The sequence below is a fragment of the Parasteatoda tepidariorum genome, chromosome 4, assembly GCF_982258835.1.
Source record: "Parasteatoda tepidariorum strain Cologne lab strain chromosome 4, Ptep-v5.0, whole genome shotgun sequence".
In the NCBI taxonomy this organism is placed as follows: domain Eukaryota; kingdom Metazoa; phylum Arthropoda; class Arachnida; order Araneae; family Theridiidae; genus Parasteatoda; species Parasteatoda tepidariorum.
The window spans coordinates 42,066,983-42,089,067 of record NC_141758.1 but is presented as its reverse complement, the minus strand read 5'-3'; the positions used below and the strand labels follow the sequence as shown (position 1 = coordinate 42,089,067).

Sequence of the window (22,085 nt, the reverse complement as noted above, 5' to 3'; positions counted from 1 at the left end):
ACAATAAGTAATACAAAAGCACTAGTGCATTAAGATTTTTTTTAAATTAGAGTAGACTAAAAACATGTCGTATGAGCAAAGATAAATTATTAGTAGCAACACTAAAAGTTATTTATCAGAATTGGGAAATTTAAAGATCTAACCTTTTTGTTTTCTGTACGATCTGTGCTTTTCAAAGTTAATATTCAAAGAACCATTATCAAGCTACTAATTTTGCTTCTTTTTTCTGTTCAATTAAATCTGTTTACTTTATTCTGTTGAGTTAAATGAATATAAAAGACAACAAAGTATGCTTAATACTCGCTTAAACCTAAATACTTCAAGTTAACAATTTTCAAATGGCAACGACCATTAAAAAAATAAGGTTGATTAGTTGGTGCAATCAAGTATTAATAAGTTGTTTCAAATTCAGAAATATTTTGTTTCTTTAACCTTCCCCAACAACCTAGATTTACGAAGTTTGGAATGAAGGTTTTTTAAAAAAATATAAAATGGAAATAGAAAAGGATTAAATTTATTCAAATCAAATTTTAAAAAAATATTAAAGGAAATAAAAATCGAAGAGGAGGATTAAGCAGTTAATATAAGATGATTTTATTCTGGAGAAAAAAAACTCTGATCAATTTATAAGGCATCCATCAGATAGAGGGCGTGTGTAGATGCCCCGGGCGAATTTCTTGATCAGACTCCAGCCCCTGAATCATAAACATTAAAAAAAAGATTTAAAAAAAAAAAAAAAAAAAAAAACGCTGGAAGGATTTTTAAAAAAATCTTAATCCATAAACCTTAAATTCATTTTTTATAGTACGGTAAAACCTTTTGTTATTTTCAATTAAATATTCTTATTTTCACATTTTAAATGTAAAAAAAAAAACAATTTAATTTTTTAGTATTCTCATGTTTTATTATTAAATTCATATTAATAATAAAACATTTCCTAAGACCTTCCTAAAACATTTTTTGAGAGCCAAATAAATATCGATCTAAAAATTTAATTTAATAATAAAATAATAGTAGTCGATTTTAAGTTTTAGTGTCATTAGTCACTTATTGAATGCCCCCCTTTGAACCATTTGTCTGGATTCCTTAGGCTGTTTCCCCTTTGACTTTTCTGTACTGATAGGAAAGCTAATGTGCCAAATGGATCCAGGCCAATTTAGATAACCTAATTCTGGAATAAACTTTATATATATATATATATATATATATATATATATATAATAAAATGCCTTCAAAGGTTAAACAATCCTAGAGACTTTGACTAATTCAAATAAGAAATCGGTGATGATGATTCCCCGTAACATCAGAAATGTTGGGATTCGACACAGGTTTATCTAGCCATAAAAATATGAAAAAACTACGCATTTTTGAAGAATTCTGCCATTTAAACAGGGATTCTGAAAGGGAATTGATTGCAAGAATATCCTTAACTTTAATCAAACGTCATTCAAATGGGGAAATTTAAAGATTTTGATTTGTTCAAAAACATGGTGCCATTATAGGGAATGTTTGAAATTTTCTTATTGAGTATTTTTCTATAAATTATTACCCATTAACTTCAGAAAATAATCTTTTAATTGGCACCTTGACTTTTTATGACTCTGTGTGAAGGAAAGATTTCTACGTCTTAAAATTAATAAGAGGAATCTATTTTAAGCTCATGATTTAATATAGAAAGACTCGTATGAGACATTCCATATTACATGCATTTGAATATATTTAAAAACAAAGGGAAAAAAACATTCTTATAATCCTCTTGGTGCAAGAGTGCTTTACTGGAATTGAATAAAACGAAAAAAATTGCATAGCTTTGCATATCTTGCTTGAGATGGTACGGGAGCATATAATAAGAGAAATCTAATTTAAGCTTATGATTTAATATAGAAAGACTCGTATGAGACATTCCATATTACATACATTTGAATATATTTAAAAACAAAGGGAAAAAAACATTCTTATAATCCTCTTGGTGCAAGAGTGCTTTACTGGAATTGAATAAAACGAAAAAAATTGCATAGCTTTGCATATCTTGCTTGAGATGGTACGGGAGCATATAATAAGAGAAATCTAATTTAAGCTTATGATTTAATATAGAAAGACTCGTATGAGACATTCCATATTACATGCATTTGAATATATTTAAAAACAAAGGGAAAAAAACATTCTTATAATCCTCTTGGTGCAAGAATGCTTTACTGGAATTGAATAAAACGAAAAAAATTGCATAGCTTTGCATATCTTGCTTGAGATGGTACGGGAGCATATAATAAGAGAAATCTAATTTAAGCTTATGATTTAATATAGAAAGACTCGTATGAGACATTCCATATTACATACATTTGAATATATTTAAAAACAAAGGGAAAAAAACATTCTTATAATCCTCTTGGTGCAAGAGTGCTTTACTGGAATTGAATAAAACGAAAAAAATTGCATAGCTTTGCATATCTTGCTTGAGATGGTACGGGAGCATATAATAAGAGAAATCTAATTTAAGCTTATGATTTAATATAGAAAGACTCGTATGAGACATTCCATATTACATGCATTTGAATATATTTAAAAACAAAGGGAAAAAAACATTCTTATAATCCTCTTGGTGCAAGAATGCTTTACTGGAATTGAATAAAACGAAAAAAATTGCATAGCTTTGCATATCTTGCTTGAGATGGTACGGGAGCATATAATAAGAGAAATCTAATTTAAGCTTATGATTTAATATAGAAAGACTCGTATGAGACATTCCATATTACATACATTTGAATATATTTAAAAACAAAGGGAAAAAACATTCTTATAATCCTCTTGGTGCAAGAGTGCTTTACTGGAATTGAATAAAACGAAAAAAATTGCATAGCTTTGCATATCTTGCTTGAGATGGTACGGGAGCATATAATAAGAGAAATCTAATTTAAGCTTATGATTTAATATAGAAAGACTCGTATGAGACATTCCATATTACATGCATTTGAATATATTTAAAAACAAAGGGAAAAAAACATTCTTATAATCCTCTTGGTGCAAGAGTGCTTTACTGGAATTGAATAAAACGAAAAAAATTGCATAGCTTTGCATATCTTGCTTGAGATGGTACGGGAGCATATAATAAGAGAAATCTAATTTAAGCTTATGATTTAATATAGAAAGACTCGTATGAGACATTCCATATTACATACATTTGAATATATTTAAAAACAAAGGGAAAAAAACATTCTTATAATCCTCTTGGTGCAAGAGTGCTTTACTGGAATTGAATAAAACGAAAAAAATTGCATAGCTTTGCATATCTTGCTTGAGATGGTACGGGAGCATATAATAAGAGAAATCTAATTTAAGCTTATGATTTAATATAGAAAGACTCGTATGAGACATTCCATATTACATACATTTGAATATATTTAAAAACAAAGGGAAAAAAACATTCTTATAATCCTCTTGGTGCAAGAGTGCTTTACTGGAATTGAATAAAACGAAAAAAATTGCATAGCTTTGCATATCTTGCTTGAGATGGTACGGGAGCATATAATAAGAGAAATCTAATTTAAGCTTATGATTTAATATAGAAAGACTCGTATGAGACATTCCATATTACATGCATTTGAATATATTTAAAAACAAAGGGAAAAAAACATTCTTATAATCCTCTTGGTGCAAGAATGCTTTACTGGAATTGAATAAAACGAAAAAAATTGCATAGCTTTGCATATCTTGCTTGAGATGGTACGGGAGCATATAATAAGAGAAATCTAATTTAAGCTTATGATTTAATATAGAAAGACTCGTATGAGACATTCCATATTACATACATTTGAATATATTTAAAAACAAAGGGAAAAAACATTCTTATAATCCTCTTGGTGCAAGAGTGCTTTACTGGAATTGAATAAAACGAAAAAAATTGCATAGCTTTGCATATCTTGCTTGAGATGGTACGGGAGCATATAATAAGAGAAATCTAATTTAAGCTTATGATTTAATATAGAAAGACTCGTATGAGACATTCCATATTACATGCATTTGAATATATTTAAAAACAAAGGGAAAAAAACATTCTTATAATCCTCTTGGTGCAAGAGTGCTTTACTGGAATTGAATAAAACGAAAAAAATTGCATAGCTTTGCATATCTTGCTTGAGATGGTACGGGAGCATATAATAAGAGAAATCTAATTTAAGCTTATGATTTAATATAGAAAGACTCGTATGAGACATTCCATATTACATACATTTGAATATATTTAAAAACAAAGGGGAAAAAAACATTCTTATAATCCTCTTGGTGCAAGAGTGCTTTATTGGAATTGAATAAAACGAAAAAAATTGCTTAGCTTTGCATATCTTGCTTGAGATGGTACGGGAGCAAATAATAAGAGAAATCTATTTTAAGCTTATGATTTAATATAGAAAGACTCGCATGAGACATTCCATATTACATACATTTGAATATATTTAAAAACAAAGGGGAAAAAAACATTCTTATAATCCTCTTGGTGCAAGAGTGCTTTATTGGAATTGAATAAAACGAAAAAAATTGCTTAGCTTTGCATATCTTGCTTGAGATGGTACGGGAGCATATAATAAGAGAAATCTAATTTAAGCTTATGATTTAATATAGAAAGACTCGTATGAGACATTCCATATTACATACATTTGAATATATTTAAAAACAAAGGGAAAAAAACATTCTTATAATCCTCTTGGTGCAAGAGCGCTTGAATAAAACGAAAAAAATTGCATAGTTTTGCATATCTTGCTTGAGATGGTACGGGTGCAACTGTTTTTTTGCACTTAACAGTTTAGTTTTTTGAAATGCATTTGATTGGAATTATTCAACAATTAAAATATACACAGGGAGAAAATTAACTTATTAAGTAATCGAAACAAAAAATACTTTGGGTTTTCCTTTCCATACATTCGTTCTCGCAATTCATAAATAAATAAACACTGATCTATTATATTCATTTTACCTAACGTAAAAATAAATACTATTGAATCAGTTATTGTAGATCTTAGTTTCCTTATATATTTTCTGCATGTGCACTAAAAATTTGTTTCAAATCCTGAGTAAATATTTGGACAGAAACGCACGCGAACATTGCAATCCTTTTGTGGCTAGGCTCTCTTTTTATCTCTAGTTTTCCTTAGCATTCAACAAAGATGAAGTTGTTTTATGTGATATAGATAATATAGTTGCATGATTCATGCGATCATAACTTATTACTTATAAGATATGGGATGTTTGGTAAATGCTTGGTTAAGTGCTTTTCGCTCATCGAACTCTTTAGCTTTTAAATTTTGTAATACTGTTTATTCAATTTAAATTTTAATAAATTTACAATAAAAAAATAATGTTGTTTATAAATATATGTTACCGGCAAGGTATGAAACGCGGGCATTCTATAAAATGCCTAGACATTGTATATAATGCCGGATGTTTTTAGGCAAGGTATGAAATATGAAAAGTATTAGACACTTTCCCTAGGTATTGTATATAATACCTAGGCATTCTATAGAACGACAAATGCTATTTAGGCAAAGTATGAAAGAAAAAAAACGTCCTGATGAGGTTATTATGTAAATGATGCGCATTTCTCTAAAGTAAAAATGCTATTCTGAAAAAATAATGAGAGTGCCATTAAAAAAAAATTTATTCAAAATGCGTAAAGAAAAATGAAAGTTGTACAAAACATAATTTATGCCTTTCTTATTAAGGGAAACAAAATTTTCGTTAAAAAATTCACAATTAAGTCACAATTATTTTCAGTTTAGAAACAAATATTGCACAAAATATCCATTTCAACACCTTTACTAGCATGGCCACAGAGGATTTTTATACTTTACCGGTTTCTCATTCTGCATTCTATAGAATGCCTAAGAAATGTGTGAAATATAAATAATTTCATACATTTCCAACTAGTTTAAGGCATTGTATGCAATGCCTAGGCATTCTATAGAATGCCGGATTTCAAACTTTGCCGCTAACATACATAAATAATATATATATTCTATGAGAACATGTTAAAATCAGTTTTGAATAAATGCTGTAGAGTAATTTACTTCTCGAAAATTGCTTTGTGTTATGTCAAATTTCATTCCAAAATAAAAGCTTGAAATACAAAAATTAGAAAAAATTACAAATTTTTTTTTTTTATATCGACAGAATAGTTTGTTTAAACTAATGTGTAAGTTTTTATTAATAAAATAAGAGTATTAAAAATCGTTTTAAGCCTTCAACTATTGTTTTTAATAAAATAGCACCCAAAAAGAGATTTTTTGAATTGAATTATTATTTTATAGTAATAGCATGAAAAACTTGTTTCACTTAAATTGAAAACTTCATGGTTTAAGAAGAACACTGGCAGTGTGCATACAACCACATTGAAATTACGCAATCACATGCTTTGTAAAAAAAAAAAAAATATGTTGCAACATTTTAAAAATAACTGCTTTTAACAATTACAGTAATTCTGGAATATTTTAATATAGCAAGAATCTGATTTTGTTTGTAACTGCCAGAACCAGTGCCGTAGCGAGCTTAACTCGCGCCCGGGGCACAATACCTTTTTAGCGCCCCCCCATTCGAAAACCATCTAATATTATAAGTAAAATATACTCGTAAAGTAATAAATAAATAAAGTAAAATAAATAAAATAATAGGCTCAAGCTAGGCATTAAATTTGAGACAAAAAATGTAGTTGAGAAAACAAGACTAGATTTTGAAATGTATATGATCATCTAGAATTAGTTCAAAAGATACCTATTATTTATTTTACATATTTATAAAGAAATATTTTAAAAACACGCAGCTTTAAAACAATAAAAAAGTAAATATTTATTATCTCTAAGGAGATACATATATTTAATAATATGATTATAATACATTAATGAAGCTAATAACTATATATAAATTTTCCAAAAAAGCAAATTTATCAATAAAATTATTTTTTAAAAGCAAATTTATCAATAATATCATCAAAGTTGATCATTTAAAATTTTGTCATACCCTATTCACTGAATAATAGAATCGTCGAGTAGATGTAGTAAGTAATCTTATTTGTTTTATTACTAACCAAGAATGCCTTGAACTTGAAAGGTAGCAACACAGTGGAATATACACTATAATTTATGCTAACATTAAACTTAAAACATTTAATAACATTTCATTTTTATTCTAAGCAAAGCGCGATGACAAGGACGCAAAACTGAAAAATACAGGCACAAAATAACTTAAACGTTAATATTTCGGGTATTTACCTAACTTGTAGCGGAATTCCACAAACTGTCGCAAGTGTCACGGATAAGTACAGTCACGAAAAAAAGTATCCGGAAAGTAACAAATAAAGAATCATTTATTTTTTGAAACAGATAATTCTCAGGTACACAACAAATACGGCGTTATTGTCCTTTCCTAGAAACAGCAAAACGCTGTATTTGTTGTGTGTCTGAGAAGTATCTATATTAAAAAATTAGACAATCTTTTAGTTGTTATTTTCGGGATACTTTTTTCCGTGACTGTACATATAAGTACATTAGAGTGCTATTGTTATCGTTTTAAAATAACAAGCGTAAGCTACATTGCGTTTATAGAAGCAAAAATAAATAGTGTTCTGAAAGAAAGAATGTTTGTACTTTGTACACTGTACAAACATACAAACACTTTGTACACTGATGTTTGTACTTTGTACACTGCAAATATTTGGAGATAATATATGTAACCACACAGCGTAGATGCCATAAGGAAGTGCTGACAGACACAGGTCGAGTCAGCCCTGCCATTAGAAGAGAAGTGTCATTTCTATTATGAATATATTATTACAGTTTGATTAGTGTTCCTTTTTATTTACGAATTAACATTTATTATATTTCACCGGCACCAAATTTAAAATATATATTCCAGAAATAAATTATAATAAAAATTATCCAACAATTTTTTTTGTTTTGCTGACCATTTGGCGCCCCTTTGTGTGCAGCGCCCGGGCCATGATGCCCCCCCTTGCTCCCCCCTCGCTACGCCACTGGCCAGAACTTTAAACTAATTATAAGTTTCTTTATGTTATAAACAGCGCTGAAAACCGACCTAGTTTTAAGAATATGTTTATCATTGTTCAGCACCGTAGCTTTGTAATTTGAAAGACAAGAGAACTTCTGGATCAAGAATTAGGACAAACAAGCCTTCGTGGAGGACTCTTTGATGGAAGTATATATAGTAGCGGATAAAATATTATTCGTAGTATTTTATCCAATATATAATATTTTATTCATAAATTCTCTTAGTTTTTATAAGCATTTCTGTAATATCTGTATATTTTCTTTTCTTTTATAATCGTTGTTGAACAGCCGACCCAGTTTTTAGGGTTTACGACTGCTAATGTTCAACTCCGTAGCCTTGTAATTTTCAATCCAATCCAGAAGACAAGAGAACTCCTGGATCAAGCATTGGGAGAAATTTGCCTTGATGGAGGGCTTTTTGATGGAACTAACCCGCATTTGCTTTACACGAAGAGGTAAACCTCGAAAATATCCCACGGCTACCTCGACGGCACGGGGAATTTAACCCATGATTCGTCTTCCACTGGGGATATTTTTACGTCAGCACTGTGGTCGGTGAGAACCGGGATCAGAATTCGTATCAACCATACACCGCTGGTATTCGAACCTGGTCGACATCATTAGGAGGCCTACTCCACGGCTACCTATAAGCTATTAAATTGCATAACAAATATAATAATTCATTTTAAGTTCCTGATTTGTGATCCAGGCATTGGTCAAGAGACTAGGCATTGGTCTACTAAGAGACAAGGAATTTTTACGATTGGCCGCCAAAGTGTTATACATCACAATTCATTTATAAGACAATCCATCGATAGCTTAAGTAAATCATTATCTATCCCAATTATCTTCCATGTTCTTACTTGATGAATCAGTCATCTATTTGTCATCAATTATATCCTTCCCAAACATCTTATCACTTTGTGTATATTCTGATGCTTCTCTTAATCTATTTTTCTCAGCAGGTGTTTAATCTTATCACCGCAATCTTTAACTTCTACAGCAAATACAATCGATGACAATCGTCAACACTATGAGTGTATTCTTTCAGATAAAGACTTAAAAAAGCTCAGCTTTCTGATCCATGAAATTATCTGCTCAGTAATTTCAGGTCACAATAGTGAACAAGATAGAAGGACAATTTTTTATTTATTTATTCCCTTCAAAGATTTTTCAGATAAAATAGAAATCACAAACAATGAAAGAATGCGTATCGTAAAGTTCAGTTAATGTCTGAGGGCTATAAGGTTAAACACGGCATGTAGAAAACTTAGTAGAGATTTTTATCATACAGCGATAGTAAAAAAGTCATTAGTATAACTGAAAAAAAAATATCTAGGTGATTTTTTGTAGCTTTTTATTTGTACAGATAGAATAAAAGCCTAAATTAAATGTTTAAGCTGCAAATGTAAAATTAAAAAAAAATAAGAAAAACTTTATATTTGTTTTCAATGACATTATTTAGTAGAGCAAAGTTTCTTAAGCAGTTAGCTCCAATTCCAATTGGGATCGAGGGATGTGCAGCATGGTCGACCAAAATTTTAGCAAGTTCTTTAACGTATTGTAATGTTTTTATAATTACCAAATATTTTATACAATGTGTCTGAAAATAGATAAAGATGAGACAAAGGAAAAATGAAAACTTTTCGATGCATTTTTATTACTGTATTATATTTTTATGTTTATTTAATTAAAATTTTCATATTGATTGTTACTATGCTTTAAAATTAAAAACCTAAAACAGCTAAGCTAAGTAAGAAAATTGATTGAAGAGACTGACTAACTAACTGAAAACTAAGTAAAGAAACTGACAATTTCCCTCAACCGTTTTTCGAGTTTGCGTAATACTTATGGGGTTCCCCCTCCCCCACACAAAGTTTAAAAAACCCTGTTATAGAGCAAAGCTTGCAGAGGTTTGATAGAACAGAAACCTTTCTTAATGAGCATAGCTTGTAAGTCAGTCCTATAACTTAGTATGTATGGAAACAATAAAACTAAGAAGAACTAGAAAAGATCAAATGGGGATTATATGAGTCTTATTTTTTAACTCTCCACATATTCGTCTTAATAAGACAAGGAAAAAACGAAAACTTTATCGAAATCTAATAAATCACTACTGACTAAAGTCATGACTATAACTCCAAAACCTGTTTGATTGCTTGAAAAACTGGTGAAGAGTAGTGAAGTGACTGTTAGTAAACACTCGCGTGTTTAAACAGGCAATCAAATTGGTTTTTAAAATTTTCATCTCACTTTTGTCGCCAGTCGACAAATTTTGTTCTTAAATCGATTAAACATCAAATCTTGGACAATGACGTGTGTACTATTTTGACAGTATTTTTTGAAAACATTTGATCAGGGCCTTGATTATACAGAACACCCTATTTACAAAATATAAAAATTTTAAATATTTCAACTATACTGTATATTTTACTGGAAGTCTTGAGGAAGTCTTCTTTTGATTAAATTTTGAAAGTCAATGGTAAACACAAGCAAGTATAACAACTGAAAAGTAATGTATTAACACAAAATTGTTTTTCTTGGATTCATTTTGAAGAGCTGGAAAAAAACAATTATGGATGAAAATGTCGAAATACAATCATCAGAGGAAACAGAAATAAATGAAAGTGTACAAAAAGAGAAGTCAACAACAAATGAAACAAATTCTGAGGAATTTTTCAAAACAAAACTTAATTCCATCCTAGAGCGCATTCGTAATTTAGATACAGTTGAAGATCTGAAATTAACCACTACAAAAAAAGAACCCGCAGCTGTCTATTCAGAATTATGCAAAATTTATAAAATTGTTGAAAGCTCTACATTTTTATCAAATATTAACAACGAAGAAATGGATTTTTCGTATCATGGATTTGAATTAGATGAGATAATATCAGTAACAAAGGCACTGGTATATTGCAAATCAGTCAAACGATTAAATTTATCCTTCAACAACATCGGACCCGAAAGCTTGTCAGAAATAACTTCTTTGTTAAACCAAAACGAACATATAATGCATTTAAATCTCAGCAATAACGGAATTGGAAAGAAAACTGGCGAATCATTAAGCAATTTATTGTCGGAAAGCCATTCAGTTACATTTTTAGATTTATCTGGAAATAATTTGGGTGACGAAGAGTTTGCTGCTATCGGAAACGCTTTGCCTTTAACCAACACAATAAAAACGTTAAATTTAAGTCGAAATGATATCGGAATGATATCAGGAGCTTTATTCGGTACCTGTATCGCCAAATGTAGCTCTCTGGAAGAACTCGATTTGAGCAGCAATCATATAGAAGACGGATTGATTGGTGTTTTTAATAACATGAAAAAATCTAACCTTCGAATTTTGACTGTTTCTAGAAATGGTATACCCGATGCAGCCATGGATGCCTTAGCTCGCGGTCTACGTGCTTGCAAAACTCTTCAAGAGGTTGATGTCAGCAGCAACTTCATTTCAAATAAAGGCGCCATGGCCCTTGCACCAGGTCTTAAAGGAAGTACGGTGGAAATATTTCGAATTGCTCACAACCCATTTCAAGGTAAACCAGCAACTGTTTTACTTAGAGCAGCGGGAGCAAATCTTAAACTTTTAGATCTTTCTGGAATAAAAGTAGATTTATCTTTCCTGAAATTTTATAGAAGTTATTCTGAAAGTGGAAGAGATATGAAAGTTCTATTTGGATCAGAAATACGATACGACATACATCCTAGAGATCAATTTCAGCCTGAAGAAGGTATTGTCGATGGATCAAATGCATTGTTAGTGGCGCTGAAGTTTGCCGATGAGAAAGGCATGTCGTTAAAGAATGTTTTAAGAAAAATCCATTCATCTTACTTGAAAGAAACACCTGAAGAGGAAGAAACAAAGGAAAAAGAAGAGGATGAAGTAAAAGAAAGGAGAATGACAGCCACTGTTTTAGCTAATGGTTTAATTGATAGTGACTTAGAAATGCCTAAGACTCTGGCTCGAGAAATTTCAACGTCTTTGGCGGATGAAGAAGGTTTTGTGGATATGTGGGAAATAATTACAAAATTGCCTTACAGGCCGGATGACATTGCAGTTCAAATTAAAAAAGAGAAAAAGAAAAGTGGTGACAAAAAATCAAAGGATAAAAAATCGAAAAAAGGCAAAGGAAAAAAATAAAATATCTTCGCTTTTGTATTAATTCTTTTACAACAATTGCTTATGTATGCACCCACTTGAATTATTAGTTTTCACTTAAACCATATAAAAAGCATGTTCTAAGCTTTTGTTAGGAGTATTCAAGTAAAAATTTCTTGAAATTTTAAATAGCTGTTTTTTAAATTAATGAGAAACTTATACGGCTTACTATTCTTAGCACCATTTCCTACACGTCAATATTGCCATTATAAATAATAATAATTTAAGTTTAATTTAATTATCATTGTCATGATAAATAATAATATTTATCAACTTTGCGAATCATAAAAGTTATAAACTTATTTTACTAAAATATTTTCAGATATAAGATTGGCAAAAAAGCTGAATATCTACGCGAATTACGCAGAACTAGAAAAAAAAAAGCGAAGTCTTCAGTAAGTTATACAAAATTGCATGATAATTAATAATGAAATAACGTACAAAGTATGTAAGAGAGATGTAAGTGATGTTTAATAAAATCACAACCGGTAAAAAAAAAGTTCTTTTGTATAGATCTTTCCTCAACAGTTACTTCTGAACTACAACAGTTCAACTGCTATAACTAGTTTTCATTTAAACCATATAAAATCTGTTTTTAGCTTTTGTTAAGAAGGGGAGTTTTCTACTAACTATTCCTTCAAGTTAGATTTTTTTTTAAATTTATGGGAAAACTTACATAATTTAAATCAGCAATATTTTACTGTTCTTAGCTCCACTTCCTATACATTTCAATGAAAGCAAATAAAATTATGAACTTTACAGCGAATAAAAAACTTATCTCGAAAAACTGTTTTGAATTGAGGTATAGGAAAAATTGTAAAATACATCTGAACATTTTTTAATTAAACTATTACTGTTAAGAGTAAATAAAAATAAAAAACGCAAATACTTTTGAGATATACATTATATAAATGGTAAATGTAACTACATCACGCATAATGTGCTAACAAATTTTATATGAGTAAGTTGAATATTAATGCTCTTGACTGAGGATTTTAAATGCACGGAATTTTACCTACGTGTTTTTTGACGGAACACCGCGCCGTCAAAAAATTCCGTTTAAAAAAAGGGAAATATATAGAGACCAATATTTTTACTAAATATTTCATTTTCCGATTTAAATATAAATTCCCGCACAACAGAGTTAATTCACCTATCCGACATTTTTTATATATATGGTTTAATTATTTCGACAGCATAGTTTTAAGATTAAACATTATGAGTAAGTTTTAAGGTAGATTATTATTTAACATTTAGAATTGTGTGAAGCAGTTACATAAAGAAAATCATGCGTTTAGTAATATTGGAATTTTAAAAAATATGAAAATCAACAGCAATAACTGCAAAAAAAAAAAAAAAACGACCGAAATGCCGTATAGATTTAGCGTACATCGATTATATCAAAACATAATTACACTAATTAATAAGTGATTCGAATTTTGCGTTTCTTCACATATCAGGACTTAAAAAAAAAAAAAAAACCGTAGATATCAGTAGTAATAAATGTGGTATTCTCGCGTCAGTGACTAATAAATACACAAATTTAATTTTCCACGTCGTAATATTGGAATTTTAAAAATCATGAGAAAATCAATTGCATTAACTGCAAAAGAAAAAAAAAAAAGACATCAGAACATTAATTTCCGATAGTAATGAACGTGTTGAAATGCGCTGTTTCATATCATGATATCAAATGAAAAATTAGAACTAATTTTTACCAAATGAAAAAAAGGGGTCAAATATATATAACACTGATTAAATACTTAGTCTATTACAAATCGGAATTTGCTACTCATTTTAAATTAAAAAGAATTTTTTTTCTAGTAAACGATTATTTTAATGTTGCTATTTCGGAATTACTTTTAAAATTATCGATTTTATACTTCTGTGTTAGCCTCAGTAGTTCACAAATACTAGCCGAAGTTACAGCGGATTTTCTTTTTCAGTCTCGTTTTATCGAAGTTGCGGTTTTTATCTAAAACATCTGCATAAAAAGTTATTGTGTGTAAATAAGAACTTCGGACAACAAAAAAGATTTTAGGCAAGGACGGTATGTCTTGTAAATAATATTTCGAGTAAGTAACGAAACTCAGAAAATTTTGTCCTAATATAAATTGATTCGCGGAACACTGCAAATTAGAAGAAAAAAAAAAAATCACACCGGGATATGGAATGTACGGTGGTTATACTTTATTTACTCTAACAATTCAGCCAAGAGATGAATTCTCGTCCTATGAGATCGTGTTATAGCCAGACAGTATCAGTTATGGAATACTTATTTATGAAAAATGGCACATAAGAAATTTTTATGGCTCCTGAAAACCTTAATCATGATTAAAATTCAGTTATTTACAAATTCTGCTTACTGCTGATCAAGGACAAAATTTAAACAGTAAAGAAATTTTAAAAAAAATAATGACAAGCCTAGTGAGTAGTTTTACGAAAAATATTAAGTATCAATTAGTATTTTTGTAAAGTGTTTTTTTTGTTGATAAATTTTAAAAACTTACCATGCTGCACTTTTTATACCTGCAGAAAATATTAGCTTTATTAACTTTGAAACTTATTCTTATCATTATTTCCAATATTGGTTATTTTGAGTGTATTTTTTAAAGTAAGAAATATTCTCCGCAATCAAACTCTTCGAAAATTTCAGAGGAGAGAGGAAAATAGTAGCTCCCAGATATTGAGCCTGGCATCTCTCCTTTAAGCTGTAAAGTAAGGTACAAAACCAAGTTACTATAAGGTAAGTCAAAAATGAAAACTTCACATGTAAAAAGAATTGTCTACAATAACAAACTATTTACACAGTAAAGCTTTATTTATTAACAATTAATACAAGATACAAAGGTATACAATTGTAAAATTATGTCGGGTATACACAAAACATTCCACAGACTGGTGCAAAAGTATGACAAATATGCACATTAAAAGGTAAAACTGCATTAAAATTGATATGAAAAAACATGTTACACAGTATGCAACAGAATAAAATGCATTCCTTGGCAGCCCACATTTAGTGTGCAGGTTAGAAAAAAATGCGAGAAATGAAAAACAAGACATACAAATATTAAAATATCACTAAAAAATCGCTTCTTTAATTCACAAATGCTGAAGTTCAAAAAAATGCATACAGTATAAAAAGAATTCATCAAAAGTAGATTACAAAAAGGCCAAAAGGGCTAGACAATAAGATAAAGCTTTAAATTAAGTAGGATAAAAAAAAATGATCATTAATATAAAAATAAAATACTGAGTATTCATGAGCAAATTTTCATCTCAAAAATGGAAATGTAAGACTAGTGTAAAAACAAATATTAATGCTTAGGAATGAAGGATAAAAAAACCCATCCTAAGCATCAAAAAACTTGAGCAACACACCAGAGCTGCCGAAGATTTTTCTCAGGAAAAATCCATGCATAGGATCGAGGAATGATCAACCGTTTAGCAGTCGAATCTTTTCCTAGTCACTTTAATACTAAAATTAAGTGTAGAAAAGAAAAAAAAATTAAGGGCATTCAAGAACTGTTCAGTCATTAAAATCCAGGGCTTTTTCAAGACGGAGGAAAAAACTGGTAAAAATGAGATAAACAGAAAACCCTTAGCACCTTATGCTTATGCGCAACGAAGTATGCAATACACTAAATATGGTTTCACAAAGTATACATTAGCTCAAAGTTACTTAACAGTTAAGGAGTCAAATATGCAAGTTTAAAATTGATTATAGGTAAAATTTAAAATAGAATGAGCTATTAACTACCTTTAGGAAGATAGTTCATTTTCTACAGATAAAAATTTGTCCCATATCTAAAATCTAAAAATAAATTTTTGTTGATGTTTAACTATTTTGTTAAAAACCTGTTTTTTTTTGCCAGTTTTTACCATTCCTGATGAAAGTTTACCAACCCTGTAAAAATTGCATTATGGAATGAAGAATATATATATCTTGAGCTACAACAAAATAACAGCTGCGGATGAACAAGCACGACACAACACTGATCCACTTAAAGCTTTGACTGAAAAAGGGGGGAAGAGAACAATCTCTTTGGAAAAACAAAAAAAAAGTTTCAAGTCCAATGAATAAATTTTGTTCATTCTTTTGTTTCGTTGCTATCCTCTTTGGGCTTTTCTGTTGCTTCTTCCTCCTTCGTTTCAATTTTCTCATCCTTTTCTGGCTTTTCGTCTTTCTCGGTTGTGGCATCATCTGCTTTCTCTGGAGTTTCTTTTTTCTCTTCCTCCTTGGCAGGCTCTTCTTCCTTTTTGGGCAAATGAGTGTTCATTTCAAGGGTTTTGCAGATCTCCTCCCAATCAGGCCAGTACCTCTCTTTCATGCGTTCAACAAAAGACAGCAAATTTGTGCAATCCGATTCGAGGTACTCTTTCATTCCTCCAAATGGCACATATACAAATTGGCAAAGGTGGGAAAATGCAACGCAATCCAACTGGAAAAAAAAAAAAAGTTATGTATATTATAATAATAACAATTGGTGTGAAAAAATTTCAATTCAGAAAAATTTTGTTATTAGTGCATTCTATGGTTGAAACCATTAACTAAGTAATGCTAGAAAGATTCATATAGTGGATCCAAAATTAGTTCTTAAATGATAAATATAAGGTTGTGGAACAAAACTTTTTTACGTCTATGCAATTAATAAAAATTAGCTTAGTCAGCACTTTTAAAAACTTTATCCTGAAAACATTTCAGGGGTCTGTCCAAGCCAAATTTACTACCGTTTAGTGGTACCTTTACAAATTTAACTTACTTTAGGAAAAACGGTAGTTTCACGAGATACTTTTTCTTAAAAGTTATTTTTGCGTCTCGTAAGAAGCGATAAATCCATATTTATGTGATGATTTTTTAAATAAAATTCTTAATTTTCACAAAATACCTCTCAGAAAAACCTAGACAGACCCCTGCAATTATACAGATCTATTTGTTTACATCAATAAGTTAGAAAAATTCACCAAGAAGCTTTTAAGGTTTTGTGGCAAAATTCATCACATCTCACAGTTCAGATAATCAGATCTTCTGATATTTCGATCAGTTAACCATTAAATGAAAAAATCACAAAAAAAGAGGAAAATTTTTCAACATAGCCTTGATACATGTTTTATTTATATTACTTAGTTTTTTCTTAAGAACCTTAAAAAAAAAATCCTTTTGATAACTAACTCTTTCCCAAAACAACTTCCTCATTAATACCAAGCTTACTAAATAATTGTCTTTTAAATTAAATATATATTTACCCTTGAAAGTAGCAAGTCTTGATTTTATTGAGAACTAAATAAAACATAACCAAATAATTCTCACCAAGTGTGGTTCTTCTCCAAAGAAATATGGTTTTTCAGCCAGATATTCGCTGAGTGCTTTCAGATCTTTCTTTCCAAATTCATAGATTTCATCTGAATTATGACGCCCAACTCCATGGCCTATAGTTCGCTTAATATTCTAAAGCAAAAGAAAAAACATTAAGCTATCTGACCAATTTCTGAATAATGACAAAAATGCAAATAGTCAAAAATGCTTACACTCTTGAAACCGAGTTTAAAGAAAAACTGAAGAAGTCCTTTGGGCAACTTAGAGTTCAAAGTTCTTTTGATGTCCATTTGAGCTGCTTTTAAGAACTCTCCTGGGTGACTATAACGCCACCATCTCATAACCCTAAAAGAAATTTCATTGTTTATTTAGATAATTTTTTTGGCATACTTGTAAAGCAGCTATTTAAATTTTTATCAAAATAAGATATTTGGTTAGAATAGAATAAAATCGCTTTATGAACTAGTAACATAACAAATAAAGTGTACATTCATGCAGAAAAAACGAAACAGCTTCTACAATGACATTTTCGTATCTAAAACTGTCTTTATTACAATACTGATTTCAACACAGTGAAGTAATTCATCTCATGCTATGAAATACCTAACAAGAGATGAAATGTATTAAACAATTGTACATAACAATTACAAAGTGACAATTTTTTGATATGGCAACGTGAAAAGATAAATTTAGATTTTTAAAGTTTAAATTTATTGTTTAAAAATTGAAATTTTTTTTAACTTAGCTTACATTTTTTTTATGAACGCTTTTATTATGACACGGCTATTAAGAAAGCAATGTATTTTTAAAAGCTTTTCTGACAAACTATATCCTTTATGTAACCCTATATGGATGACAATATTTTTAAACATTGTTATTTTTAAACAAAAAGTTTTGTTTTAAGAAATTATTTTGCAAATGCCACACACTATTACAAACAACAGCACCAATGCCATTAGTGCACAGGTTCTCCAGTATTTTTCAATTGTACAATTTAAGTTCAGTAGCGTAGGGCACATACATATTTTGGGTGTCTAAAATCTATGTAAATACTTATGAATAATGCCTTCATGGGGAAACAGAACCCATTCCAGCCTCTAGTGCCCTGCCCTTTTTAAGGTCTAGAATGAACACTGGTTAACATGTTGTCTTGTTTATACACAACCAGCTGACATTAGTGGTTTTCTCAAGTTGTAGGTACTCGATTTTAAAAGTCAAGCAATTAAATTATTTTATATATACTAAGAAAATAAAACACAGCCGATAACATTTATAATAAAACGCAGGACAAAAACAAACCAAATAAAAATTTTGGAAATCTTGATATATTTTAAAATTAGACTTCAATTGACCATAACATCTTTATAAACTAGGTACCTACCATTTAAGCAAAGGAGTAAAAATACATGTTAAAATAGAAATATTTCATTTTAACTCTTAGTCCTATTATTAACTTTAACTTAGTCCTAAAGAGAAAATTTGTCATGAAATTATAAAGACTAAAATTTTCCAGTTTTTCAGATAAATAGTTAATTTGTAAAAGTACCAAATAAATATATGATAAACTTCAAAAAACAATGTAACCTAAAGAAAAATAAATAAAACATCCATTTTAAAGGCCATAAAAACCTATAAACACACTGCCTATATTAAAATCTATATGGTATCTATTTCTCACAATACCAGCATAACCAGTATCAATAGTTCATTTTCTTTAAATAATAAGCATCTATGGAAAAATTAGAGAATGTATGGATAAAAAAAAAAGTATAGACATATCTACTTCAATTATTCTTTCCAATTAAAGTTTAAAGATTTATAATAATAATAATATCCTTACCAACTGGTGTGGTTATTTAGCATGGAAACAAACGCATGACTAACATTCTTTTGATCTAATGTCAAGTGTTCATCCAAATCTTTACCAAACATTTGACTGAGCTCTTTAATGATAATATCTGAATCAGCAATTTCAACTCCATTTACTTCAACAAAAGGTAGCTGCCCCTTTTTAGATTTATATTTCATTTTATGATCAACATTCTGAAAATAAATTTGCAACACAATTATAAAGAGAATTTCGGTTAATATCTATATTAACTTAAAATAAAAAAATGTAGATTGTCAGAAAATACAAATTGTACCTACTATTTTATTCTAAATATCTTTTTTACAGACTTATAGGAATAAAGTTAGCTTTAAAACATATATATAGCAGCTAATTTAAGATGCTTACAATTAAGGCTCTATCAAAGTTATTTCATGACCATTAATTAGATTTGAGCTAATTCTGAATTTTTTAAATTTTGTGAAAAAAGAAAATTGGAGTTGTGTTAAAACTATTTCTAAAAACTAAGTCTTTATCATAAAATTTATGTACATATTGTTTATGAAGTTGTTTGGAAAGTTTCCATGAATTGGTAGCATAACACTTAATGATTTTATGTTATAAAATTAATGCTTTAATGCAAAAATGCACAATTGGCTAACAAAAATCTTAAACATATGGTTGAATAATTTGTCAGGATAAGTCAGTCAACTTAGCTCCTAAAACTGAAATTTCAACATAAAATTACTTAGCAACTAATTAAATGTAAATAGAAAACAAGTTTCAATTTAATTAATTGCTAAAATTGATTTGTTGATTAGGCGCCCAAAAAATTTTTTTCATCACATCCTTTGATTACAAGTCTAAATTCTCACAAAATTTTTTATTCACATAGTTAAAAATTATAAACGGAATTGCAATGATGCAAACTAAATATTAATCACCTGCATTCTAATTAAAATATTACAAGTAAATTAACATTCGTTCTGATTATTTTTAAGTCATTATCTGACTTTAGTAAATTACTGCAACAAAAATTACATTAAATAAAACAGATTTTGAATTGAATATTTCCCAGCACAAGCGTCTAATCATAAGATCTTAAATCTAAAGATCTAAGGGAGAGAAAAAAAATCTAATTGATATCATGTTACTGTACTTCCTGTTTGACTCAAAGCATGCTTTGATTCATATTGCACAGATGAGCAAGGAATAAAAAAAAAAAAAAAAAATAAAGATTAAGGTTTTTTAATACATTTTTCTGAAAAGGAAAAGCTAGTAATTAGGCAAGCTGTAATTAGCACAAATTTTTAAATACGTACTTAAGATTAAAATCTTATCTAAAGTTAATAAAAATTAAATAAGCAAAAAGGTACATAAGCTCATATTATCCATAAAATTAGAAATTTTGTTCTAAACTGTTATGTTTAGTAGCTGCATAAGTGTTACTTGTAATATTTTCCAATTATACCTTGAGTTTAAGTCATTCTGAAAAGACTAACAAAACTAAAACAAATTGACAAAACTCTCCTTAGAAACAAAATTATCACAGATTTTAAGGCATTAAATTTATTAATCTGAACACAAATGAAAAACATAATTGGGTAATTATAATCTAAGATTCCAAAAGATAATTTTTTTTCTCACAACTACAGATGCAACAAATAAAATTTAATGATAGTTTTTCGTCCTTTACAGGAAAGAAAATTCTTAATCAAGAATTAAGTCTAGTAAAGGCGCAAGAATTGTGATCAGATCATCATACACAAGGGAACTATGAAGTGTTTTGCCTTTTTCCCAAGTTAAAAACGACTGATTAAACACTGCGTTGTTTAAGGGACAAAATCTATTGCAACTTTAATAATATACATTTTTGTCAAACATATGTACATGGTGCAATTTTTATTCCACCGTCCCTGAAAGGTTTAATAGGCATTTATGAAAATAAAGTAAGGTACACATTCATGTTTACGTTCTGGGTGACTGTCAAAATTAATTTAACTACTTTTAACAGCAAATTACTGAAATAGCAATAATTTAAATTCGTCTGAAAATCGAAATAAAACTGCTTTAAAATATTTATTGCTTCAACTTAATTTAAAGCTAAGATTTTAATAGTAACCGATTAACATAACCGATGCTCAATCACTGTGGAGTTTGAATCTTACGGCAAGCATTTCATTTCATCCTAATAATTATAACTCACAATATGTGCGAAAAATATAATTTTGTTTCACAAGGAGTTAAGTGTAATAAAAAGAAAATCTTCTGTTAAGATGTTATACAAAAAACTATGCAGCTAGCAGTGATTTATATGCTGAATTGCGCCATTTTAAACACAGACCTCAAATATACAAACTTATGCTAATAAAATAATTCTTCAGACTAACTTAGAGAATGTTAAGAAAGAATTATAAATTATAACTTACCTCATATTTAACTTCTGTCATTCTCAACCAAGTTTCGACTTTAAGACAGAAAGGAGACGCCGACGGCAAAGTCGGACATCGAGTGAACTGGTACACATAAACAACATCTTTTTCATAATCTGTTTTATGAACAGATGGTTTTCCTTTATCCACAACAGGTGCTGTAGTATTAGTAGCAGGAGCTTCTTCAGCTTGAACGGCAGACATTTTAACAAATGCAAACACTCAAACAACTCAAAATCCCACTAATGAATGACTTCGAACTGATCACTGCCGCAAGCTATGAAATCGGAATTTTTGA

General features: G+C 29.3%; 2 protein-coding genes across 2 annotated transcripts in view; both read right to left on the bottom strand.

Annotated features, from left to right (window-relative positions):
• The window catches only part of LOC107456450 (uncharacterized), a 54,991-nt gene extending 54,719 nt beyond the window's left edge, over positions 1 to 272 (bottom strand). Inside the window, exon 1 of the mRNA XM_043047026.3 lies at positions 144 to 272. The gene's annotated coding sequence lies outside the window, so the exon portion shown is untranslated. The remainder of the gene's footprint in view (positions 1 to 143) is intronic.
• A 14,740-nt stretch (positions 273 to 15,012) lies between these two features.
• fax (failed axon connections) lies at positions 15,013 to 22,037 on the bottom strand. The gene is made up of 5 exons (XM_016074302.4): positions 21,785 to 22,037; positions 19,368 to 19,570; positions 17,740 to 17,872; positions 17,522 to 17,659; positions 15,013 to 16,652 (listed from the first exon to the last, which is right to left on the bottom strand). Exons 1-5 carry the CDS (start codon positions 21,989 to 21,991, stop codon positions 16,302 to 16,304), a joined length of 1,032 nt encoding a protein of 343 aa, XP_015929788.1. The 5' UTR covers positions 21,992 to 22,037; the 3' UTR covers positions 15,013 to 16,301.
• Between the last annotated feature and the right edge of the window lie 48 nt (positions 22,038 to 22,085).